Below are 27,520 nucleotides of genomic sequence, written 5' to 3' on the forward strand. Positions count from 1 at the left end.
TGTTTAGGCAGCCTTTGGCTACACGTAGCGTTGCCACCTCTTGGCTGTCAAAATCCGGGAGAGGAAATATAGTTTCCGGGAAAGGAAAAAAATGTTTTTCTTCAGTCGCAACTGAAAAAAAATTCCGCCTCCTTAATCTCATTTAAAAGTATGTTTTGAGCTACAGGAGCAAGCACACTCTCGCAAATACTTGTACATTTTGTTCTAACACAAGAAATCATTTTTGCCAAAGAAGAATCTATCTGGAAATAGAGTGCTATAACAATTTGTGCAATCCTGGCTATTAAAAGTGGGATGATGCTTTAATCTTATGACAGACTGAAGTAATTATTGATATATTATGAGTGATATATTATCCTGTTCTTCTGAAATTTCTTTACGAAAAAGTTCGAAACCGATTGCGATGAATCTCTATTCAATATTAACGACTGGTGTTTCTTGCTTTGGGAATGTAGTTAAAGCTCTAACATCCTCGTACTTAATATTAACCGTTTTCCGAAATACTCTACATTCTCCGTTAATGTTGTCTCTTTTCACAAGCTAATCAAATTGAGTTAACCACTTGTCTTGAAACGGCGTCGAATATTTTGTCTTTTTTTTTTTTTTTTTTTTTCACTTGTTCACTTGCAGAATCAGAATCGTTTTTTTTTTCACTAGACATTATTATGAAAGTATTTAAATAATTTCAAAATACGCACTTGTTTGTGGATAGCTAGCTAATTGCAGACTAAATGAAAGAAAGGATTGAAAATGAGAGGGTGAGGGAAGATAAGGGCGCGTGCGCGCGATACGCCGGCATGAAACCACTACTCAATCCCGTAAGGCACTTACTTACCGCAGATCGCTGCTGCAAAGAATATGCATTGACGTAGACGTTCTTTGGCTGTTATGCGTGGTCGTGTAATTTTCGATGCTCTCAACCATTTCGTCCGTGCGCATTGTGTCGTTATTTTCGAGAAACTTGATATTCCGGGAGAGTAATATTTATTTTAAATTCCTTCCGGGAGCCGGGAGATTTTAATTTCCACGACTCAATTCCGGGAGAGCTTTGAATCCTAGTTACATGACACACACATCTCTAGTTCGTATCGACGGTAATTTGAACGTAAATGGGTACATTTCTGACATCTTACGTCCAGTGATTGTGACCTATCTTCGAGGTCCCCAAACACGATGTTCCAGCAAGATGATGCAAGACCACGTGTTGCACGTCGTGTTCTGACCTTCTTCGATACACAGGGTATTCGACTGCGAGATCTGTCACCCATTGAAAACATCTGTCACGGGTTGCTGAGAAACTGCATAATTAAAATAATTCTTACTTCTCCAGATAACTACTAATCCATTCTTACTTCTCCAGATAATTACTAATCCATTCTGACTTCACCAGATAAATCTAAGTTTGAAGGACTTAATCTTTCTTGCTTACAATGGTCAGATCTTGATAATCTGGAAGTGGAGATATTGGAATTTCAAGAAAATTTTCTGATCTGCGTGCTACACTTGAGAAGATGGAGTGTAAAAGAGATCAAACAGGACAGCACAATTGATAGTTATTGAAAATGAAATCCTTAAAGCGTGGAATTCTCTGCCAAATACGTTTAAATCAATGAAAATACTTGGGGGTGCTATTCTTACTTTGTTTAAATCATCTTATGTGTGTGACCTGCTGTTTTCAGCTTTGAATTATATCAAATGTGACGCAAGGCACAGACTGACAGATAACCCCAGTGCTGCATGTGTAAATTAACGAAGTATGAGCCAAGGTTTGACAGATTATCAGTATATATACAACGGCAAAAATCCCATTAATTACGCAAAACCAATCTATTTCCTGTAATAAAAAGTTTTGTAACGTTGAAAATTCTCTTTGTTTTTTCTCTTTAAGACAAGCGTGTGTTGTTTTGCTAAGCCAAACCCCATTTTCAGGTTTAATTGGAGTGTTGGCACTTTGCTATAAATAAGTGGGTTTTGTTTGAATTTTGGGCATGCTGCCCTAAGAAGGTTCACCACCACTAGCCTAGGAGAACTGGACGTATTTACTGACGGTCCGGGTTATAACATCGGAAATGGTTTACTTGTTTGGTATAAATATAGACTATTGCAAATTAGATTCGAACCTTACAATTAGATTTTTCAAGCCGAGTTGGCTGCTATAATATTTGCTCTTAAATGAATTGATGAAAACCTGACTGTAAAAACATATATTAATATATACTCTTTTGCAAAAAAAAATCGAAACACCATGAAGGAAGTGGTTGTTTTTGATAAAATTGAATATGTGTATAGCTCATACACAGATAATAAAATGATTAAAAAATCAAGGTCATAGTACCTGTTCGCGGCTCACAGTCATCCATTGAGTGTTCAAAGTAGTAGTTGGTTGAGTCGCCCCTGGCGGCAATGCATGCTTGAAATTCGTGAAGGCAAGGAGTGGTAGAGGTTCCTAATGTCATCCTGCGACCCATTTCTGCCAGGTATACATCAGTTGTCGCTCCAGATCTGCGATATTTTGTGGTACCCGAATCTGGCGGCCTACCATGTCCCAGACATGCTCGATTGGTGAAAGGCCTGGGAACCTTGCTGGCCAAGGAAGAGTATCAACTGCACAGAGACAGTCCAGACATATGCGAGCGGTATGTGGCCTGGCATTATCTTTTTGGCAAATGGCCCCAGAATGACGAGCCATAAAGGGTTATGCAACTGGTCCCAGGATGGTATCAACATATCGTTGAGCTGTTAAAGATGTACGGAGGATGGCTAAAGATGATCTGCTGTCATAAGAATTAGCGCCCCACACCATCACACCAGGGGTTATAGTTGTGTGCCTTTGTAAAACAAAGACTGATTGGGACCGCTGCCCCCGTCCTCTCCAGACACGAACACGGTGGTCATCTGCTTCAAGAGTGAAGCGGGATTCATCGCTGAACACTATACGATGTCAGTCTGATGGCAACCATGATGATCGGCTGCGACACCACTTCAGACGACTCCGCCGATGTTGTGGAGTCAAAGGCAAACGTCTTAAAGGCCTCTGTTAACGTAACCCCCCCTCAGACAAACGCACTGAGATGATTGACCGTACCACGGGAGGTTTAGATGTGGCTGTAGTGCGTTGAATAGTCGACAATGATACCGTTGGTACGGTTCGGGCTTGGCGAACAGTCATCCTATCTTACCTCGCATTTGTACTCCTTGGCCTTCCAGAGCCTTCATTTCGTCGGCAGTTTCCTTGTAGCAACCATTGCTGCCAACATCTTTGCACAGCAGTGTCTGTACGCTGCAGGTGGCAGCCTATTGCTCGGTATGGCCACCCAGCTTCACACAACCCTACAATGCGACCATGTTCGAAGTCGTTTAGTTGTCTGTAAGATCTTTGATATCGTCGGAATGGCATGTTGCTTCTTTACGGAATTACAGTGGCAGCAACAAAAAAGGTAACCTTTCCGCCTCTGTTACTGGTTTTATACTTTGCGAATTGCGCACTAGAAATGCGCGCTATGATCGCAATTTCTGTTCATTTGCCTTGAAACTTTGATCATTTGCATGTTCGATCAAGATGTTTGTGCATACCAAATTTCGTCACGATCGCCTTCTTGGAGATTTTTTCAAAAGAGCGTATATACAGACTCTCATTATCTGGTTTGGAAGCACTAGCAGATGTTGATAACATCAAATTTTGGTCTCCTTGTAAAAGTTGAGAAAATACATGAAGTGAAAATGAACTGGGTGAAATCCCATATTGGTGTTATTAGGCAATGAGAGGGCCGACATGCTGGCCAAATAGGCTGCTATGGGTAATGCCGGCGATGCGTTCGATATTCAAGCATAAAAAAGAATTGTTATTGGTCATATCACGGATTTCTATTATGATTGCTAAAAAGAGCAGTGGAACATATTGGAAAAAAGGAAAGATTATTTGTTGAACTTTGAAGTTTCTAAAAATATGAGAATGATATGTGATTTTGATTAAAATCACATAATTACTGGACACGGGCGCTTCCCGGCGTACGTGAAAAAATTTAGTTTGCAAAATAATAGTCATTGTAGTTTTTGTAGTACTGAAGGCAGTGCACGACATTTCGTTGAAGACTGCGTGTTATTGCGACATGTTAGGGAAAAAATATAATAAACATAAAGGAATTCTACTGCCGCAATAAAGGGTTTAGATTTGCAAAGGATTTGGTGAACTTTATAAATAGAAATAGAATAACACTGTGAATTTTGGTTTGATGTTTTTTGACCGTATTTTTGTTTCAATCTGTGTTTTAATCTTTTAACTTTATTTTTCTTTGTGTTGGGTGTGCTGCGTTAAGCATGAGATAATAATCGGCCAAGAGAGTTGCAGCACACTCATATATTTCATTATATAACATCACATCTGTGAACTAAATTATCAGACTTGATTAAGTGAAAATGTCATTAAATTTTTAAAACAACTATTTTATAAACTGGTAAAAACATAAGAGTAAAATTAATTTACACAAAAGAATTGCTGACTATGTGTAAATATCTTGACAATAATAGTTTAATAGCAAGTCAAGCATTTTAAGTATTAAATATAAGTAGGATATTTTCTTTCCATATGCATATTACTGTTTTACTTTGGTAAAATTGCGCTTGTTTCTGTGAACACAGCTGTTTGTTGTCGGAGTCTAAGGTTCAAAGAACTAAATAGAATTGATGCTGCTTTTCAGTGAATGTCACTTGTTCTTGATCGTAAGGCCTAGAAGAGAAATTTTTCCTCAGGCATAAAGTTGCAGGAAATAGTTAATGAATGTTTATAGCATTCTTGAAGATGAATGAAACCTTTTTTTCTGATTTAAATTGAAATATGGAAAATTTTTACACTGTACTGTTAAGGGTACAATCGGTTTTTCAAGTCAAATGAATTTGAAGAATTCATCCAAAGAAGTAATGAAATTCAAAGTAGTGATGAAACTTTCACTGACCATATGCATCGGTGTCGAACTACTACAAGTTCTAGTAGTTCTGTTTTAATATTCGAATCACAAAAATCGACTGAACAATTTAAGGGAATTATTTACCACCACAATCTTTCCAAAATTGAACTTTTTGAATCCATTAATTTTGTCAGTGCAAGTTAATATATTTTCGAACGGTCTTTGCATTTTTCAATTACGTTTATTTAGATGTTCAAATGTATCAGCTAAGAAGGTCATTTCTATTCGACCAGTAATTGCCTTAGCTTGATATTGAGTTATGTTCAAAATCTACAGCTCTCCCTTGCAACAGCCAAAGAATTTTAGTATGGAACAACAAGGATTGGTACTCTAATCTTATTTCATCACAAATAATCGAGAAAAGACATGACTGAAATGGTCTACTTTTGACCACATTCACTATTTTTACAATATCATAAAATACAGACTTCAATGTAGAAGTAAATTGTTTAATACGAGATCATCTCTATGAGTAAAGCAGTGAAACCGAACTTCGGTCGCTCATCCTCCAACTCCCTGTCATTACATAAGCTCAACTCCCCATCAACACATAAGTATACGTAAGTTTTAAGTGAAATTATGCCTTTATCGAAGCATTCAGTGATCACCTTAAAGATTTCTTCCAGTTGTTAGTTGAGTAGTTATAAAAGAAAAATAAAACGAAGATGAAATCGTTCGGAAACCTGGTCTTCAGGTAACGTATTTCTATAATCAGGATTTTGCGGTTTGTATTTACTTTGCGGCAAACTTCCAATTCTTTCACAGCAAATCGGTTGGGATAGACAAATCGGTTACTGGAGAATCATTTTTCGTTTAATAGCTAGAAATTACTGCACATCATATTTACTAAGAAAGTTAACGGTTTTTTCCACTATCCCATGGCTTGGAATTAGTGGGCTGTTGCGTAATCCAAAATCTCAAAGCTGAGCGAAGTATTCATTCTTTCTCTCTCTCTTTCTGTTCCCCCTTTTTTTTTAATAAATCAATAAGTTTCAGAAATCCAATAAATATCCTCCACGAATTCCGTGACATTTACTCCAAATAAATTTCCGACACTGCTCTTTCTTCGGAGGTCATGTCTGCTACATATCGATTGATCACATGTTGGAAAATTAAATTGCACCCTTGTGCGTTTGGGAAATGAAATCCAGGTCCGCCACGTTTCTTTCAGCGTGTATCTTCTATTCGTTGAACGGGCAATGATTTCAGCCAATTGGTATCGTGTAAATGTTTAAAACTCTGTTTTAACGAAAGAAAAATCTCCTCTCACTTTTTAGTTGAAATATTGGTCAGAGGAATGCAGCTGCATTTTTAAGCATTTTATGAATTCACGAGTTGCTAAAACTTAATGCCTGGCGTCATTCAGCTGTTGAAATGCTGTATTTTAAATAAAGTACCCACGTATGGTGTATATAAAGATAAGGAATTATGACATGTGGAAGGTTTTCATTATATAACGATCGCTTAAATAGTATTTCAATGCAGTGAAGTAGCAGTAAATTCAATATAGTAGTATAAATCCAATATATTTGAAACATTTTCCGTAAACAAATGATTCATTACACTTAATAATATTATTCCAAGATCAAATGTTGTTGGTTGGCTAGGTCATGTGATAATAAAAATTCCTCACTTGATTAATACATTATTAGGGCAATCGGCAATATTCTTGCCTCCATGTCTGGCGGCAGAATTTAGGAGTGGCAAAGACTGCATCGGGCGACAAAAAATATGGGTCGTCTGTTACTTTTACCTTAGCAGTTTGAAGCTTTAGACATGCGTGTTGATCAGGTATCAGTTTTGAATTATTATGCATTGATTGCTTAAGATTTTTATTCTAGATCATTTAAGCTTAAATGAAATGAAAAAGATCGGAAATCGGTTCCAGGCTAAGGCACATTGCTTTAGGGCAGTCCCAGGCAAACTACGGCCTGTGGTGCATTTTCGTGTGGCTCGCATAAAGTAATTATAGTTTTAAAATAGTTTTTTGACCTTTTTCTAACCGCTTTAATTAAAATAAATTTGAATTTATAGAACATTTTTAATTTATGAGTCAACTATTTTCTAGGTATAGTTTGTGATTCATTTATAAGGTATTTCTCCCGCCTTCTTAGCATGCCTTCGTAGTGTAGTGATCTGCACGTTGGGCGCGTATTCTAGAGGTCCGTGGTTCGATTCCCGGCGAGCGCGTTGCTCATTTTTCACAACAAAGAGAGATTTTTCTCTGACGGATCAAAAATTTCAGGACGAGTAGGGGTAGCGCTCACGGTCTTTTCGAACAATGAAGAAATTTATCAAGCACAATTCTGTCTAAGTAACCATGTTTCAGTCTTCCAAGCCGAGTACTTTGCACTCAAAGAAGTAGCACTACGGTTAGCAGCTCGCACTTCATTCTTCACAGATAGCATAAGCGTTCTGAATTCCTTTCCTCCAAAACATCCGCACACGGCAGCACTTAGAGAGATCCTCTTGACGTTAGGCTCCTCCATCCCTTTAAAGATCAACTGGATAAAAGGACACACCGGACAGAAAGGCAACGAACGAGCAGATGAACTAGCTAAGACCGCAGCTCTCAAACCAGAAATTGACAAAGAAGTTTCTCTTTCCGCAGAAGTTGCAAAAAGGCTTCTCAAGACAACATTCCAAGAGACATGGTTATCACGATGGCAGGAAGAAGAAACAAGAAGATTTACTTACAACATCTTACCAATACCTACTGTCAAGAGGCTCAAATGCAACCGACTCTTCCTCCAGGCCAGTACCATCCACTGGAAATTCCCAACGTATTACAGACGATTCCTCAGACGGAACGTCAACTGTTCTTGAGGTTTTCGCGGGGAAGACGCTGTCGCACTCCTGCCCTCTGACAGAGCACCTTCGACAGCAGTTCTTTCCTTCCGACTGCATCACATATCCTGTGAATAGACTGTTCACTAACTGTTACTGCAACAAGGGCATCTTGGAGATAATGAAGCAAGTGAATGAAAATAATTATATTCAAAAAACTAAAGAGTAATGTAAAATGTAGAAAGGCGGCCTAACCGTCGGATTGCTAGCAATGACTAGGATGACTTCCTAACCCTGTAGTGCCATTAACTTAGTTTGGGGAACCAGGTTAAGTAAAGTGACCATATGTCTCCTGCTTCTAAATAACCTAATGTCTCTACACCAAATTAAGATGATAGTGCACCGACTGAGCAACAATTTAAGATTTTTACCTCTTCAGAGTGATATTGATTTAAGAGAATTGCGCAATCGTGAAGAAATCTGCACTTTTTATGATATCCATAATTATGGAAAACTTCACAATCTTAAGGATTTTGCTCAAGAAATGTTGTGTTACTCTTGGGTCAAACTACATAATGTAATCGAACATTTTCTGTCATGAATCTTATTAAAAGCGTTTTACAGTCACACCCCCCATAACACAAGACATCCTCAGGATATCCCATTTAAGTCGCAATGTCCCGGGAAGCAGTTAGGATATCCTGAGGATGTTGATTCTCAGATATCCTGAGGACTTCTTAAGTCAACATCCTGAGGATATCCTATTCAAGTCTCAATGTCCCGGGATATATGAAGATCTCCTCAGGATGTTGATTTTCAGATATCCTGAGGACTGCGTAAATCAACATCTTAAGGATATCCTGTTCAAGTCGTAATATCCCGGGATATATGAAGATCTCCTGAGGATGTTGTTTCTCAGATATCTTCAGTACTTACTTTTTATGGAAGCTCATATCTGAAAATATTAAAGTAAAGTAACCTTGTACCACACGCAAATGATGTTATAAGAATCGAAATCTTACTCTATGGATTACCTATTCTGCATATGAAAATTTAATTGTTATGCTTACGCACTTATTTTTGTCTTGTATATGTTGGCTGTAAGTATTAAGTAATAATGTTTTCAAATTTTTGTTGTTGTTTCACAATGCCTAGTGATCAGAGTACTTTCTTACAAATTATAGGCACGTGTTTTCAGCCGTTTTGAGTTTCATATTGAAATTGTGTTTACGATTAAATTCTAATTGCTACATAATATATTTGTAAACATTATTTTAGATACTTTTCTAATATATTTGAACACAAATATTATTTACGTTACAGGTTAGCTCAGAAAACCTTTCACAAAGACATTTATCCTATGAACAGATGGGCATGATGTACATCCATGTCTTATCTGGCATTCGAACTTGAGCCCTTCTGTACGGCAATCTGTCACAAATCACTTACTCGTCTCTGAGGCACTAATCAGAAATATCAAGTTATAAAAGTATTCTATTAAATTCATCGATAGTTCTTAGCATAGAAATAACTATACTTTGAAACTGCAAAAGAAAAAAATACTTTTTGATCTGTTACACTATTATATTAGTAATGAATGATGTTTAGTACTGTGTAGTAATTAGTAACAATATTTTTTTTTAACAAACGAAATTTTAATTAAGACACAATAACGCGCCGAATAAATACTAATTCAGAAGTCAAACAACAAAAATCAGCGTTAATTTACAAAATTTTCACAGGACTAGTTTCGATGGTTTTACCAAACCATCATCTTCAGCTGCAAAACCGCAAATGAACAAGATAGGAAATAATGTTTAGATAAGATAAGAAAGCCTGGACAAGAATAAGCAAGTGGCGCCATCTGTTGGCGAAACCAGAACTAAAACATAATTTCTCTAAAAGCCGAAGGCAAATTTGGATTGGAATTAGGATCGTTAACTAGAACAGAAAAATTTTTATGAATGTGAAATGCCTCTAGAAAATCCAGTTCTCCAATGGAAGATGTTTTTTGAATAATTTTGGCAGCAGAAAAATTGAAAGTGTGATTTTCGGACCAACAATGTTGAGCAACAGAAGACTTCTGTGTTTCCTTTTTTCTAACATATGCCTCATGTTCTTTGACGCGAAATTTTAAGGCTCCCCTAGTTTGGCCAATGTAAATTAAACCGCACTGGCAAGGAATCCTATAAATACCCCAGGAATTCATATCCGGAATGGAGTCCTTGAGTATAGAAGTTGGAATTTTATTGATGGGAGAGTAAACAACCCGAAAGTTAAATTTCTGCAAAATATGTGCAACTTTATAGCTAATTGATGGAAAGAAGGGAATGACAACAGAATTTTTATAATCTCCTAAAATAAGAGTGTGGCTTTTAGTGTGTTGAGATGAGAATTTTTTAACTGCTTGATTAATAATGTTGGGTGAAAAGCCCCTGTCAATAGCTATTGCTTTTAAATAATTTAGTTCTTCATCAAGGGCTAGTTTGGAGGAGCAAACTTGAAGAGCACAGAAAACATAGGAATAAAATGAAGCTAACTTTTGTTTAGTCGGATGACATGATTTAAAGTGTGGTGGAAGGCAAACCGATGAAGGTTTACGGTAAACTGTAGTACTGAAGTTGGATGTGTTACGTGTGACCAGAATGTCGAGAAACGGAAGAGAATTGAAAGTCTCAAGTTCAAAAGTGAACTGAATAGCAGGATCAATAGAATTCATTGTTGAAAGAACTCTATTTAAATCATCTTTATTACCTTCAAACAGGGTAAAAGTATCGTCTACGTAGCGGAACCATGCCGGGAAGTTTAAAGTTTCAAACAATTTTGATTCATAATAATGCATGTAGATATCAGCCAGGATGGGACTGAGGGTGCTTCCCATGGCTAATCCCTCAGTTTGCTTGTAATATTTATTTTGGAAAACAAAATGTGTTTGTTTCAAACAGAGTTGAGTGAGAGAAATTAGCTCATCAATTTCGATGCAAGAGAAATGAAATTCGCGAAGTCTGGTTTGTAGACATCTTAATGCACCCTCCACTGGGACATTGGTGAATAATGATTTTACATCAAAAGAAACCATGAGTAAATTACGAGGAGAAATGTTTTTAACCTTTTTTACAAACTCTATTGAATTTTTTATGGTGTAAATGTTATTGTCCAACAAAAGTTAGCTTCATTTTATTCCTATGTTTTCCGTGCTCTTCAAGTTTGCTCCTCCAAACTAGCCCTTGATGAAGAACTAAATTATTTAAAAGCAATAGCTATTGACAGGGGCTTTTCACCCAACATTATTAATCAAGCAGTTAAAAAATTCTCATCTCAACACACTAAAAGCCACACTCTTATTTTAGGAGATTATAAAAATTCTGTTGTCATTCCCTTCTTTCCATCAATTAGCTATAAAGTTGCACATATTTTGCAGAAATTTAACTTTCGGGTTGTTTACTCTCCCATCAATAAAATTCCAACTTCTATACTCAAGGACTCCATTCCGGATATGAATTCCTGGGGTATTTATAGGATTCCTTGCCAGTGCGGTTTAATTTACATTGGCCAAACTAGGGGAGCCTTAAAATTTCGCGTCAAAGAACATGAGGCATATGTTAGAAAAAAGGAAACACAGAAGTCTTCTGTTGCTCAACATTGTTGGTCCGAAAATCACACTTTCAATTTTTCTGCTGCCAAAATTATTCAAAAAACATCTTCCATTGGAGAACTGGATTTTCTAGAGGCATTTCACATTCATAAAAATTTTTCTGTTCTAGTTAACGATCCTAATTCCAATCCAAATTTGCCTTCGGCTTTTAGAGAAATTATGTTTTAGTTCTGGTTTCGCCAACAGATGGCGCCACTTGCTTATTCTTGTCCAGGCTTTCTTATCTTATCTAAACATTATTTCCTATCTTGTTCATTTGCGGTTTTGCAGCTGAAGATGATGGTTCGGTAAAACCATCGAAACTAGTCCTGTGAAAATTTTGTAAATTAACGCTGATTTTTGTTGTTTGACTTCTGAATTAAACGAAATTTTAGTTTACAGACGCAGTTAAAAACTAGTCTGTACGAGGTTTAACTTGCTTTCATTTGAATTTATAAACAGAAGAATAATTTTATTGGGCTAAAAAATTCATTGCAGTTTCTTCGTTCATTTTCTGGTAAGTTCTGTAATAATGAGAATTATTAGTCTTTCAAAGCTACTGAGGTAAAATGTAACTTATTTTTTACCTCTCTGTAATAGGAAAATGAGGTTTAAGAATGGGAAGAACTAACATTAAGTTCTTACTCTCCTCAAACCTCACTTTGCTACCTCTTTAACCATATAAATATTCCATCTTTGTTAAGCAAAGCTCGAAAAAAATATATCCAGCGCTCTGCAGTCTTATACGTTATACCGGCAATGCTACATGACTCCTCATAATTTAACAATAATTACTGCTTTATTAATTTATTTGTAACATCCAGAAAATGCAGTAAACACGTTTGTTCAAGGTATATAACACAAACGTTGTTATGAAAACTCAAAATTAGATAACGGATTAAATAGATGTTCAAACTTTAAATTAAACGCGTTCTTTAAACTCAGCAGTTTTATTACTTTATTTTATACTATAAATAACAATTGAAGTTGAAAATCTTAAATCTTTGTTTACATTATTTATCATTGTTCGTAAAACTGCTTCTCAACTTTTCTTTGCTTTTGAGAAAGCGAGCTTCGCTAAGAATGTAACACCTCTAAGCACGTTTTCTGTAGCCGATGCCCCAAGAAGATTTCTCTTTTGTTAACGTGGCAGATTTATGTGTCAGACTTTCCTTCTTTGTATCACCCTACAAGGGAAACCATGGAGTTAGGAACCATGAGGGAAGCATTCCTTCACAACAAAGGACGCAGAATGCCCCCCAACGGTTTTAATTGCTCCGTAATAGTGATATCCTTGAAGAACCCCACAAAGTGGAAAGTACACGTGCTTACTTTCTGATTTCCAGAATTCAGCTATTCTTCTAAACGTTAATAGCCGTCGTTCCAAATTCTGTTTCAGTTACGAACTGACTTGCTGACGCTTGCAAGTGTTACACTGAGAGAGTGTGAAAAGTAAGTTTCAAAATCTTTCCTTTATTCTACAAAAATGATCAGAAGTAAAAATATTATCTCAGATATCTAAAAGACGGATTTACAGCAGAATAAATTAACGTATATTAGCGGATTCGTCAGAAGATGAAGTAGTATTTAATTATGAAAAGGACTGTGTCAAATTTTTGCGCTAGCAAATATTATTTAAGTTCCATTTCAAACTGTGATTCGAAATATGAACTTTTATGTCTCAAGAAGAACAGACTGATGACGATTACCAAAACGATTATCCCATTTTACGGAATATTCCAAATATAGGACTAATAAATATTCCGTTAGACTTTATGCACCTTGTATGCTCAGGAGTAGTACAAAAAATTATTACTATTAGGATAGGCGGAGGCACCTTATAAGCACGATTACCACATAAAAATGTTGAACTAATTTTTTTTTAAAATGACCAGTTTTTAAAGCCTTACGTACCAGTTGAATTTGCAAGAAAACCAAGGAACCAACTCTAAAAGAATTGAAACACTGGAAAGCTACAGAATACCGTCAATTTTTACTGTACACTAGCCCACTTATTTTTTTTAAATTTAAAAAAAGCTATATGATCATTTTTTACTACTTCATATTTCGATTAGACTCTTATACAGAATCAGACGGCAATTGATGAATGCGCACAGTCTCTATTAAAACTCTTCGTAGTAAATTTTGGGCTTTATTATGAAAAACAGTATATATCTCATAATGTTCACGGCCTACTGCATATTTGCGAAGATGTAAAAATGTTTGGGCCGTTAGATAATTACAGTGCATTTAAATTTGAAAGCTATATATCTTCTATAAAAAAATTGATTAGAACATCTTCCGCTCCATTACAGCAAATAGCAAGACGAACTCATGAACTGTTTAATCATATTGTAGCCGTGAATAATGATTCAATCAACGTAACCGACTTAAGTTCAGAATTTCAAAATCTACACACATCTGTTTCACTACTTAAAGGTTATTAAATGCTTAATTTTATTATTGAATTTTGAATACAAATTAACTGAAGTCAGAACTGAATTTGTAGAATAATTTAATTATGAATATATCGAAGAATTCAGTTTTGAGCTATTGAATGGTTAAAAATGATCGAAAGATTTTTAATATCTTAAAGCAAAATTTTCTCTTATAATATTTTGTATTAATAATTCATTTCAAGTTTCTTGCTCAGTTTTAGATATATTTACAAATTATTAAATAAATTGAAATTCAAATTAGAAAAATAAATTGTATAAATATTCTTAACATTTCTTATTTCTCCATAGTAACCACAGATGGAGGACCTGAGACTGCCTGTGGAAAATAAGCAAGTTTCAGGTTATCACAACACCTTCACACACTTTCACTGGAATATAAAGATTTCTGGGGATATACTGGGATGTAACATTAAGCAGTTGAGAGTATGTATTTAAGAGGTTAAAGGGATATTGTAATTAGTATTTCAAATCCTGATAACATCCCATACGCCGTCGGTGGGACTTAGATAGGATGTCCTAAGGATATACTGGGATGTGACATTAAGCACTCGGGAGGATGAGTTTAGGAGGAAACTGGGATATTACGGGATGTCCTGAGGATGTAGTAAGTAGGACTTTAAATCCCAATAACATCCCATACGCTGTCGATGGGACATAGATAGGATGTTTTTAGGATATAATGGGATGTGTTTAGGAGGTTAGTGGGATATCCCGGGATGTCCTGAGGATTAGTAAGTAGGAGTTCATATCCTAATAACATCCTGCACGCTGTCGATGGGACTTTGTTAGGATGTCCTGAGGATATCCCGGGATGTGACATTAAGCACTCAGGAGGAGGTGTTTAGGAGGTTCGCGGGATATTCCGGGATGTCCTGAGGATGTGTGCATATCCCGCGAGAAACATCCTCGGGATATCCCAAGGATGTTTTTGTGCTATGTGGGACACGGCCGACAGTGAATTACAAGTAGTTTAGTAAATAAAATGTTTCCATCAGTTAAAGAAAGCCGTGGAAAACAATTCTTAAAATTTCCTTTCGTTTCCCTTTTTTAAAAAAATAAATAAATAAAATAAAAATCTGAAAGGTTTCAGATTTTAAATGACGTCGAAAGGGTCGTTTCTTTTAACATTTCGTGTGTTACCTTTATTTATTAAATATCACTTAAACCATAAAATTCAGTTCAATATCAATGTCGCAAAATAATTTTAAATTGAGCATATCTTTAGAATTTCTGATAAGCAGTCTCACACGCTAGAGATAAAAATGTTTTTTCTGTACAACGTTGCCATTGCTTGCTTTGAAATCCTTGAGTTCGTTAATCAAAATTTCGTTAAAGATTTACAAAATATAAATTCGATAATAAAACAAATTCCAAATTTCAAATTTGGGCTTCCAATGCTCATATTCGCAGTATGATTACGTCATTCAAAATTCGATGGCTCTATGTACCGTTGTTTTATTACAATGCGAGAAATATACATACATTTATGCACATTATTCATTATTTAATTTCTTCAAATATAATGCAGGACTCTAACATTTGGTGGCAACAGTTTGAAAAGTGATTCACCGTTTATAGTGATTCAACGCAAAATCGCAAAACGAAAACAATAGTCCTTCAGGGTCAAAAACCCTTTCGGACTGAAAATTGTAATTAGACATTGCTTTTATTAATGAAGAGTCCTGTGATTGAAATTTTAATTTTGCTTTGGTCAGTACTTTTCACTGTAAGAAGTTTTAATCGAAGTTCGAAAGTGTAATATTCGTGGATACTTAAATATTAACACAACAACCTTGCCGCAATATGGCAATTTATTAAAGAAAACGAATGAGTGATTGAGTCATTTATTGTGAAGAAGATCAGTTACATAATTAATTTATGTGTCTTAAATATCTTCAAGCTTGCATCAGCATTTTTATTATCTTCAAGATTCCGAAATGCTTGTCTTAAATTTAACCTTCAGAATAGTTTAATAATAACCAAAAAGTGGGAAGAACAGAAAAAGAAAATGTAAGGAAACAGAATGCATTCTCAGCACTTCATTTTCTTTTTTAAATATCTGAATGAAATATTGTCTCAAAACATTTCCGCCATCTCGTCATGAATAGTGACCATTAAACAGGATTTGTGTTTCTTTGATTTGCTAGAATGTTATTAAATAATTCATTGCTTTATGCTATAGATTTTTCGAAAACCACAGATTAATTTTTCAAATAACATTTGACTTGATAAGAAAAGGGCTGGAATTGAATGACTCTCGTTGATAGGTAAATTCTCTCTAGGTGATAATACAAGTTTTTTTTTTTTTTTTTTTTTTTTGCTTTATTCTATTCCATCAGTTCTGTTTTCTGTTGAATTTCCTTTTTGTTTTATAATTAATTTTGGGAATGCTGGTAATTTAATTTTAGGATCTTAAACTTTGCAAGGAAAACAAACCAAGTAATAGTTTTAAATGAATAATAAAATGTTTCACTTCCTATTAGTATTTTGAAAATATTTTAGGAGATATTTTTGAGAATTTGAGTTAATGATAGGTTATACTAGTTAATTCCTTTCTTTCTAGTATAATTAGAAGGGCTGAATTTCTAAAATTAAAAGCGCCAGAGCCCTGTAAAAGGTCATTGCAAACAGTAAACAAGTAAGTAAAATAATAGTTAATAAAACAAAATTAAAGAGTAATTTAAATAGATGTAAATCAATGAAACAGTAAATAATGAACATTTAAAACTGATCTAAGTAAAAACGTAAATAAAAACATTAATAAACTAAATTCATGATACATTTTCTGTTAATATTACAAATTCTTTAAACAGCAAAATACGAGAATTAATTTTATTTGAGCATCCGGATCTCCTCGGAAATTCAGAAGTATCGGAGTAGATTTCGGGCTGAATTTGAGCCCTGGATATTATAGGTAAAACGGGATATTTGTGTAATATACATACATGTGGTCAAATTTATTTGATAAATTATGCAATAAAATATACATTACACCATAGCGTATGTTACAATGCTAAATAAAGTAATTCAAAATATACTGCATACTGTCTTGAGACGAATTTTGATATATTAGTCTAACCGTCAAAAGACGAATGAGAAAAAAAGAAAGTAGTTTGTTCTAATATTTCAATGGATAGTGGTAATAAATATCCTTTTAACAATAGAAAATGAAAAAAAAAAAGGTAATATCGTTAAAACCTCACTAATGAGAAGGGGAAACTTGAAACAATATGCTAGTATAGATGACAAATTTAATAGAAAAGCGTAGGTTCAAAGAGAAGTGTTTATGGATTATGAATACATGCTTCCTTTGTGGCTGACCATGATCCCTGTGTAATGTAAACGTAAGCCTTCAAGCGAATGTTTTTCATTGAGGAAGCCTCAAATCCGAGGCTAATTTGTAAGCTGAGAAACAAACATAAGGTTCAGGGTAAGTGACTATTTTGCCCCCACCCCCAACATTTGGTTACATCATTCCGAAATGCTCCTAGGTGTTTTTCTGTAGGAGAACGTTATTGGTATTAAACGTGCTTGAGCAATTTATTTTAATCTAAAAGTTATGCTTGTTGTCACTCGAAACGCATTCAGGAACAAAAGCAATTCCTCTTTTTTGTTGTACTCATGGATAGTTGGAAATGTCGGTACCAAATTGGTGGATATGACAATACTAATACACCTCGAAGAATGTAACTATCTAAAAGGGGGGGTATTGGCACTACGCAGGATTAGAATGCTACTACACATCTCAGACAAGTTTCTCTTGAAGGTTAAAATTATGACATGTGTCGTGTTCTGAGGCAACTATTGCATTTATTTGTTTAGGTGTATTTTAAATTCCAAGTTTCGAATCCTTACATGAGCAGGCTGTTACATAAAGCATAAAATTATCTCTAGCTGATTATTTATGTGTATATCTGCAACACTAAATACACCGTGTGTATAATTGGCATAAATGGGACCTATATAAAATCGATTTCTTACTCTCATTTTCATCGTCTGCTTGCATTTTCAACGTTGTGCTTCTACAACACGTTTTTTTGAGAAATGTAGATTTTCAGTTGGGGATGAAACATTTGGGGACTCGGGAGAAAAAAATTGAAATCTGAAAAGTAGATTTTACTACTTTTTCCGTCATTCGTATCCTAATTTAGGAAAACTCACTCTAAATGCTCAAATTGAAAATTTCGGAAAGATAATTTTATTAACATGATTCGTTTGAAAAACGCGCTTGTTACAAGTTGTTAACTTGCATAAATTTCCGGGTAGAATTTAGCATTCCTTGTTTGTGTAGTGTTTTTTTTTTTTCTTTATTTTTCCCCTTGTTAACTCTTTAAGTCCTCTCATATTTATACTACAGATTAATTTAAAAGGGTTCTTGCAAAATATAAAATGTTTGAAGGAGTGGTACTTAAATATTAGTTGTCAAACTACATTAAAATTCTATATTTCTAATAAGGTACTTTATCTTCTAATTTTCATTAGTATCTTTTTAGTAAACTTAGATGTATTTAAAAATTTGCATTCTGAAATTTTGTTTTACATTAAATGTATATTTCAAATTTGGCTTTCATTAAAACCTTTTGGTATTACGGTATTTGTTCCCTTTTTATTATTCCATGAAGTTCTGAGATTCAAAAGATTCGAGGATCTTTTTAAGATTTGTGTTCGGGAAAATTCAAGAATTGTCCATGCATGCGAATCAAAGCACGAGAATTACAGCATTACCATAACTTTTCGCAGTAACTGACAATTCTGAGAAGATCGTACAGCTTCCTTTCAGTTATATGGCGATTACAAGGGACTCATAAAGAAAGTAACAAATGCGTAGCATGTCGGATGCTGGAATACATGTAACTTACGATTGAACGCATACTTAAAAAATCTGATGTGGACACCACATGATTTCCTTGTACGGCCTATTAAATTATACACATTTTTTGCTGCATTGCAACTTATTTCTTCGAATTTCATTAGAGATATATTTGTCATTCAATTAATTTCTCACTTCGTGGCAAGGCAAAAACACACAAAAATTCATAACATCTTCATTAAAAATTGTAAAATGCAGAAAAACATAAAACACCAAATACAATTAAAACAGTACGGTTACAGTTCCCCCCCCTCTTTTTTTCTCAAATAAAATTAGAAATTCTACGCAAAAACATGCAATTCGGCCAACGACCAAGAAGGCCGATTTTTCGGTGCACAGAACTGAACATTTACTTTTGGTCCCACGCGGTAAAAAAATACTAATAATAGTAAACTTGGTGTGTCTTTGGTGATGGCAAAGTGTGATTTAGTTAGGGGTTTATCTGTATATATTTACTACTGGTAATTTAAATTGATTCGAATGTATTCCGATTCCAGAAGAATTGTTTGGGATTATGCCTAGTGAACTTAAGCGTAAACCAGATGATGACATGGATAGTGGCAGCAATAAAGAGAGGAAAACAAATGGGAACTTTTATAGCGCGGACACTATCGCTATTCATAATGTCAAAATGGCCTTCAAAAATGGCACAAAAGACGTAAAAATTGTTTTGAAAGGAATTGAATCTGGGATCCCGGTTGGTAAGTTGCTTAAAAAAGGTTCTATCCTAAAGGAAATTACTGATAAAGGAGATAATATTTATATCACGAGAGGGGAAGAAATCATCATTTCCACGAAAAGAATCAAAACTGTAGGAAAAGTCTGTAAATTAAAATCCTTGGAAAGTGTCGGAGTAAAGGCCTCAATAATTGAAAATACGTACACAACTAAACATGTAGTTAAGAATGTTGATACTCAGTTTAGAAGATCTAGCAGCCGGTCTAGAAGAAAGTGAAATTAAATTCTCATGCAAGATTCACTAAGCCAAGGTCGGACGAAAAGGTGCCAATAATTCTGATTAAGGAACTTTTCCTGTAATCGGTCTGATGTCAAAATAGGTGGAATTAATTTTGCGGTATCCAAATATATTGAAAATACCGTAATGTGCTACAAGTGCTGTAATATAGGCCACAATAAGTCGAAACTTTGCAAAAGCAAAGCGAGATGTGCGAACTGTGGTGAAAATGACTGCAACGACCAGAGGCGTAGCTAAGGTTTTAAGCGCTCGGGGACACCTAAAGATTTTGCGCCCCTTTCTGTGTTCCAAGAATGGAAAACATTTCATTCTGAAAGGTGTATCATCAAATTGGCGCCCCTTGGATGCTGCGCCCGGGGACAGATGTCCCCCCTTGCCCCACCCTAGCTACGCCACTGGCAACGACCCATGTAAAAATAATACCATTTGCTTTAGATGTGGAGATGAGCACAATGCTTTTGACAAATCTTGCCCAAAAATAAATTTTAAAAAAAAGGGACGTGAACGGTCAGAAGCGTGAATCTTCGTCGAAGAAATCTGTCCGGACTCCCACTTATTCTTCCTGGGCAGAAGCAGTCCAGAAAGAGGAAGAAAAAAACTCTACTAGCACCCACACAAATATAAATGCTAAAGGCTCGGTATCGGAAAAGTCAGGGGAAAATGTTTTAAGATAGTCGCAAGATTAGAAAATCTCGAATGGAAAATTGATTCTCTCTATGTAAATACTTTAAATCTTAAGGAAGCCAATAATAAATTTAAAACTGAAAATACACAACTTAGAAGCGTGTATGAAAACTCCCTAAAACAGATCCAAAAATAAAAGAAGATCTATCAAAGACCTGCCTTGCATATGAAAACCTTCAAACAGAACATCTAATTTGAATACTACTGATCAGGCTAGTCCCCTGATATCTTGGAATGATGGGCCAAACACGCTTCAAGAAGAGGAAATTCCTCGAATTGATGATGATATTTTCTAATTTCATGTGTTTTCCTCTACAATTGTTTCTTGTTGGATTTTTGTAGACTGAATGATAGGAGTACCAAGCTTTTCATTTACGCTGATGATATCTACGCGCATGTTACTGTTAGGAAGAACAGCCGGGATTCTGCTTACAAGATACCCTTAAGAAGATCCTTAGCTGGTCTGCTGAAACCAAGGTTGCTTTCTCCTTCAAGAAATCAACACTCATTAACTTCTCAAGAGGAAGAAAGAAATACTCTTTCCCCATCAGCATAGGAGCTCTCAGTATTGGATGGAAAAAAGAGCATAAAGTACTTAACGTTATACTCGAACACAACCTCAGTTGGCGAACTCACGAGGCATATCTGATTAAAAGATTAAATAACACTTGATCAAAATCCTCTCCAACCCTACTCAAGGAATGAGAACAATTTGGCATATTTAAACATATTAAAGATCATCCAGCAGATCATGATTCCCCAACTCAAACACGAATGTGAAATTAGGTCAGAAGAATCTCTCTTCTCCCAAAATAAGTATGATATGTATATCAATAAAGCGATTAGAAAAGCCTTAGGGACAGGACATTTTGCTCCCAATGACGTTATAAGGAGAATTGCAGCTATTCCGCATTACAATAAGATAAAAAAATGACAAAGAACATTATCCATCATTAATTAAAAATTTCGGGGAGCCGCTCACTTTTTCCCCACCACTAGAGGTGGAAGGTTTAAGAAAGACAGAAAGGATTTAAGGGCAGTTCTTGACAGCTATGAATCTAAATGGATTTTAGATATTAACATCGTTCGCCAAAATACACGGGTTCCGCCTTTGATAAACTTTAGCAAATTTAGTAACACCAATTTAAAGAATTTTCATGATTTTGTCATTGATTACGTTCCTTTTATCAAAAATGTAGCTGCGGATTTCAAAGCAGAAAACGTATGGGGTTCCAAAAACTTGGACGGAAACGGATTTGGAATAACAAATCTACAAAATACCGTGAACAGAGCCATCAAAATTGAAAGAAACGCCTCTATATACACCGCGGAAGTTTCAGCAATTTGGTACACGTTGAAATATCTAGCAAACCTTTCCGAAGCGATGATAATTTTCACCGACTGACTTGGGGCATTAGGAGCCATTGCCTCCTTCGAAGATTCAAATAACAACATAATTAAGAATATTCGATATAAAATTTACAAAAATATGCCAAATAGTAAGATTATAATTTGCTTGATACCTGATCACAAAGGCATCGAGATCAACGAAAGGGCAGATTTTTTAAGTAAAAAAGGCGGTTAATTCATGCAATACTCCGAACCTTCCTATTTATACATGGCAGGATATCAAAAAAGAAATTAAACAAGACAAGGAAGGGGAACTTGAAACCATCTGGCAGAATACCAAGCATCATTGTCATTTTGAAAATGTCTTAAACACCAAATACTTAAATATTAATTGGCCCGACTCAAGGAAAATGGAATGTAAAATTAACAAAATCCTCACTCGAAGTATCCTCACGAACTACGTTAAATTCAAGTTAAAACTTTCAAGCACTCATTTTATGCGTAAATTGCCAAGTACGAGATGATTTTGAGCACAGATTGAACGAGTGTAAAAAATACAATCATCTAAGGAACTATATCGCCAAATTCTGCGATAAAGAGGACATTCAATACTTCCTGCAGAATTAGTAAAAAATTCCCGTCTAAGAATTCCGAAGTTGAGTCGCTTACTCGCCAACTTCTTACGAGCCTCACGGTCACGCTTACGAGCCTCACGGACTGGAGGAGGAAACGGCGTACAGACTGCTGCTCGGGAAAAAGATACTGAATGTGCAGAAACTGAATTCACTATTCTACTGAATTTCTAATGTAAACAAATGACTGCTTCGATAGGCTTAGTAGCACGTAAACAACTACTGCAAGCAGATTAACTAAAGGCATAACTCATCTTTCTTCTTGCTTAAAAGCAAGATTGCTACAGAAAATACTTAACCGGGACATAAGAACAACATGAGTCAATCATTTTTAAAGCAAGAAATACACAATTTACCAACATATAAGAATAAAAATATGAGCTCACCGATCCGGGTAACAGAGTGGGTGTATATATATATATGCTCATGTATATATTTATATGCTTTTGTTGCGGCCGATTGCAGTCAAAAAGGTAAGTGTCATACATACAAAATTTCAACGTTCCGAAGCTACTCATTTTTGAGTTATGCGAGATACATACGTACGTACAAACGTCACGAAAAAATTTCTTCTGAATCCATTTTAAATCCACTTGTCAATCTGATTTGAGAAAAAGAGTCCTTTCTTCCGTAGATGCAGATGTTATGCAAAAACATCGTTTAGAGGAATTAGAGAGTGGTCAAAATGGGTATTTTCTTTGAAATATGACACCCGGAAATTTTCGCGATTACAGTAATTAATTCCTTTACTTCGTTCAAGGAAGCAAAAAGAATATGGTGAAAGTTGAACTTGATTTGTAAGCAGATATTTGTTAATAAGAACCGGAAACTGGTTCAGCTTACAGATTTATTGCCGGAACTATTACGGGAAAGTGTAACTTTGCGAGCTTGTTGAAAATTAAATGCTAGAGCACATGATGTAGAATTCCGTCATAATAATCAAATATCTGCTTGATTTGCAAGCAGATATTTGTTAGATATTGCTATTTGGCGCCAATCAAAGTTCCTATATTGCTTAGCATATTACTATCTGTTTTACTTTTTTAAGTATACTTTTATCTGTTGTACTGAATCATAATTATTTTTATTATATGTTTATCAGCCTAAATTTCCTCATGATGAGCATTTATTTAAAGTGCATAGAAAATTTATAAAAATATCTTTTTACTTCAACACTGCAATGGTAGGTGTGATGTTGATTCCATTGGTTTGTGTAACATACATGATGAACTTTTAAGAACTGAAAATATTAGATAATGCATCAGTTGATCTTTACATTATGGTAACTTGGCGTTTTTTTGGCGAAAATTTGCCGACCAACTCTCCTACAGCAACCCTCTATTTTTTTTTTCCTGCCACCATTTTGTCTTCACGAAGTAAAGACATGTTTCTTTTCTTTTTATCTACTGAACACTTCATCCAACAATCTACTAGCCGAATTACACTTATGCTAGAAATTTTATCTAACAAAACTGCTTAATCATGACAAATATTCACTGCAAAATTGGGAAAAAGTGCACAATACCATACTCCTTACGCGTTTTTCAAAATAACACACACACATAAACCATGTACACGCCGACTTATTTTTACTTAAAAAAACATCCCAGAATTACATAAAAATGGCATTGTGCACACTCTTCACTATATCCATGTACACTGCTTTTTTCTCATAAATTAGAAAAATTTCACGAAAATACATGACAATTTTCTGAATCATTAAACCCGGTAAAAAGAACATATATGAAATTACCTGATCGCGAAAAAGTTTATACCCTTTCCAAATATGAACATTTCCACATATGAAATAAATAAAATATCCAAAAACTTTTACCTCTAAATCATCTATTATATTATACATGTCACCAACGAATTCATACCGCAAGCATTACGAATACTTAGTGTCAAATATTTAAATTATTTCCATGCACGTTTACTTCAACTTAAACGTATACCAAATTCCTACAAACATAAAATTCACAAAATAACTATCATTTAATTAAAATATCACTAAACCATGTACACGTCGACTTATTTTTACTTAAAAAAACATCCCAGAATTGCACAAAAATGGCATTGCGCACACTCTTCACTATATCCATGTACACTGCTTTTTTCTAATAAATTAGAAAAATTTCACGAAAATACATGACAATTTTCTGAATCTTTAAACCCCGTAAAAAGAACATATATGAAATTACCTGATCGTGAAAAAGTACATACCCTTTCCAAATATGAACATTTTCTCGTATAAAATAAATAAAATATCCAAAAACTTTTACCTCTACATTATCTAATTTATTACAAACGTCACTAACTAATTCATACCTTTACTTCATTACAAATGGTTACAAATACTTAGTGTCAAATATTTAAATTATTTCCATGCACGTTTACGCAAATTACTTTACTTCCACCTTACATTTAGAACAATGCATAAAAATAATATCCTCAAATAATTAAAAATACTAACTTACCTATTCTTCTTCAGAATCTTGATTACGTGTCCGATAAACTTTTCTTATTTCTGTTTCAGGATCTTTAAAATCATACTTATAGTTCACACCAAGGTACCAGGTAAAATAAATAACTTAATAAAACATCTTTACTTCTATCTTGCACAACCTTAAAGAAACAATTATTACTACTCCTTTCAATCCCACTAAATACCCATTTCGAATTCACTTTAGTTAGGGCCATGGGATCCAAAAATTAACGAACACTGTTTCACATAACACAGAATAAAGGCAAATACAAAATTTCCAGATTTTTTCCTGATTTCCCCCCTTTTCCGATTAAAGAACCGTAATTCGTCCATTAATATCACATGACATATCACATGATCTCTCATTTCCCTCACACAAAATAATGCGTAATCGGAACTGAGTACTGCTCACATTATTACCAAAGTCCCAGGTAGTAACCTTTATCGCCTCCAAAATGTCGCCAAACTACCAGTTACCATATTGTAAAGATCAGCCAATGCATCATATTCTTTGAGTTAAACTTTGAATAAAACTGCATAACTTTTCACATGTAAATCTGACTGTTATGTCATAGTCTGACAAGTCGGACTACAGTATCTGGGATCAAGCTATAAGACGCTTCAATTGTGAGTAATGCTTTTCTCTTCCCACTTAACAATATAAGTAGCAATGAAAAATTTATGTTGAGAAGGTTTTTATGGTTTGTAAGGCAGTCAGATTGTGTAGATACTAAAAAATGATTTAATTTGTAGAGTTACATAGAATTTTTGAATTGGAAAACATGATAAATGTGCAGTGCCCATGCTGAACTTCGAACTCCAGACCTTCGGATGGCTAGTTGGATGTGCTTTCTCGTTACACCATTAAGCCACATGGTAAGGAGGGAGAAAAACTGGTTCAGGTTACAGATTTATTGCCGGAACTATTACAGAAAAGTGTAAGTTTGCTAGCTTATTGAAAATTAAATGCTAGGGCACATGATGTAGAATTCCGTATATTTTAATCTCGCAGATGAGAAATCAAAGGCAGAGAGGAAAAGAAGGGGTTTGTCCAAAAAGGCCAAGGCATTAGGAGAAAAGTCTGAGAAGCTAAAGTAAAACTAGAAGTTATTGCGAGTTCCATCTGAACTGGGAGAAGTGTCCCTTTGTGTTTGTCTAATCATAAGTGAAAGAAAATACAAAATAAAAGATAAAAATAAAATGATTAATACCAAATATAAAGTATAAAATGCTATATCGATCAAAATACACTTCAGAAGGTGCAAAAAGAGCAAACTAGATCAATGCATGAAAAATTACAATGTATGGCTAATCTTTGGAATATGGTAACAAGTAGTTTGGCGACATTTTGGTAAGGCGATAAAGGTTACTAGCCTAGGACTTGAGCAGTGTACATGAATAAAGTCAAGTGTGCGCAATGCCATTTTTGTGCAATTGTGGGATGTTTTTTTAAGTGAAAATAGGTCGACTTGTACATGGATGATACCGTGTATGTGCAATTCTTAAAAATGCAGCAAGCAGTGGGCAATTCTGCTTTTTGTCCCAATTTCACACCTAATCTTCGTCATGATTAAGCACTTTTGTTCCATAAAAGGTTAGCATAAGTGTAATTCGGCTAGCAGATTGTTGGGGGGGGAGGGAAAATGCCTTTACTTCGTGAAAACAAAATGGCGTCCAAACAAAAACTAGCAGGTTGCTGTAGCAGGGTTGGTCGCCAAAAAATTGCCAAGTTACCATAATCCAAAGATTAACCCAATGTACAATACAAACAAATAAAATTACTATGTATAAAGGAAAGACCCATGAAAGGGTCTATGACACTAGGACCCATGAAAGGGTCTATAACATAAGGACCCATGAAAAAGTTTGATGTCAAAGTTGTGGTCGCTGTCAGTGATTATATGAGTGGCAATCGGCCAGATAAATTTGTCTGCTTGCAAAATCTCGTAGTTAAAAAACTGTGAGTAATTAATGTAATCACTGGCTTTATTAAAAAAGCTACCATTTGTTCTTTTGAAATAATCCTTAATCTCTTCTATCCTCAGGTCCTGATGTTGTTGTTACTAATGCTCATTTGTCTGACCTATAGTCAGCTAAAGTCCACGAAATTCCTCGTGTCAAGGAGCGCAAGATAACAGCTGTCATTGGCAACAGCCTTGGGCACCTTGCAGGTGACAGTGCGATTTAGTTGAGTTCCGCCTCCAATTGTGATAGAGAGCACCCCAGGAAGACTGGGCCTCGAAAGGACATTTGGCTCACTATATATTTAGAGTACCCTCATTCTGCAAAGACACTATACATTTACAAACATCCATGCTCTCTCCAGATTCCAGCCCGAGGCCCACCAGCGGCCTAGCGGTAACGTTGCTGAACACTGGTAGTTCGGTCCGAGGTTCGAATCCCGCGAACGGGCTGGCTGCATGGGCGTTTTCGTGGTTTTCCCCATGTGTAACGTGTATACGAGCCAGTTTCCCTTATAAAGTCCTCCACGAAGGCATCCCTTCTCTTAGGCTTTGCCATAATCACACACACACATACGATTCCAGCCCGGGCTCTTCGGTACCTAACCACTATACGGTCTGGGCAGCAACTAAAGCTTCTTAAATGATAAAATTAACAGCTGTGGGGATTAGTTATAAGTACTGCATATTTGGTTAAAATTACTTAAAAACAGATAAA

The 27,520-nt window shown here is 35.2% G+C and overlaps 1 protein-coding gene across 3 annotated transcripts in view; it reads left to right on the top strand.

The window, feature by feature from the left end:
• Window positions 1-27,520, top strand: part of LOC118192948 (sodium/myo-inositol cotransporter 2-like) — a 117,496-nt gene that overhangs the window by 19,755 nt on the left and 70,221 nt on the right. Inside the window, exon 1 of one of the 3 annotated variants that reach the window (XM_035363966.2) lies at window positions 22,485-22,829. The exons of the other annotated variants lie outside the window; for them this stretch is intronic. Coding sequence (XP_035219857.2) covers window positions 22,797-22,829 — 33 coding nt within the window. The 5' untranslated portion in view covers window positions 22,485-22,796. Of the gene's footprint in view, window positions 1-22,484; window positions 22,830-27,520 lie in introns of those variants that run through there. 3 annotated transcript variants of the gene reach the window in all.

Source organism: Stegodyphus dumicola, chromosome 8 (genome assembly GCF_044657685.1).
Source record: "Stegodyphus dumicola isolate Sdum_Otavi_A_Nest chromosome 8, ASM4465768v1".
Taxonomy (NCBI): domain Eukaryota; kingdom Metazoa; phylum Arthropoda; class Arachnida; order Araneae; family Eresidae; genus Stegodyphus; species Stegodyphus dumicola.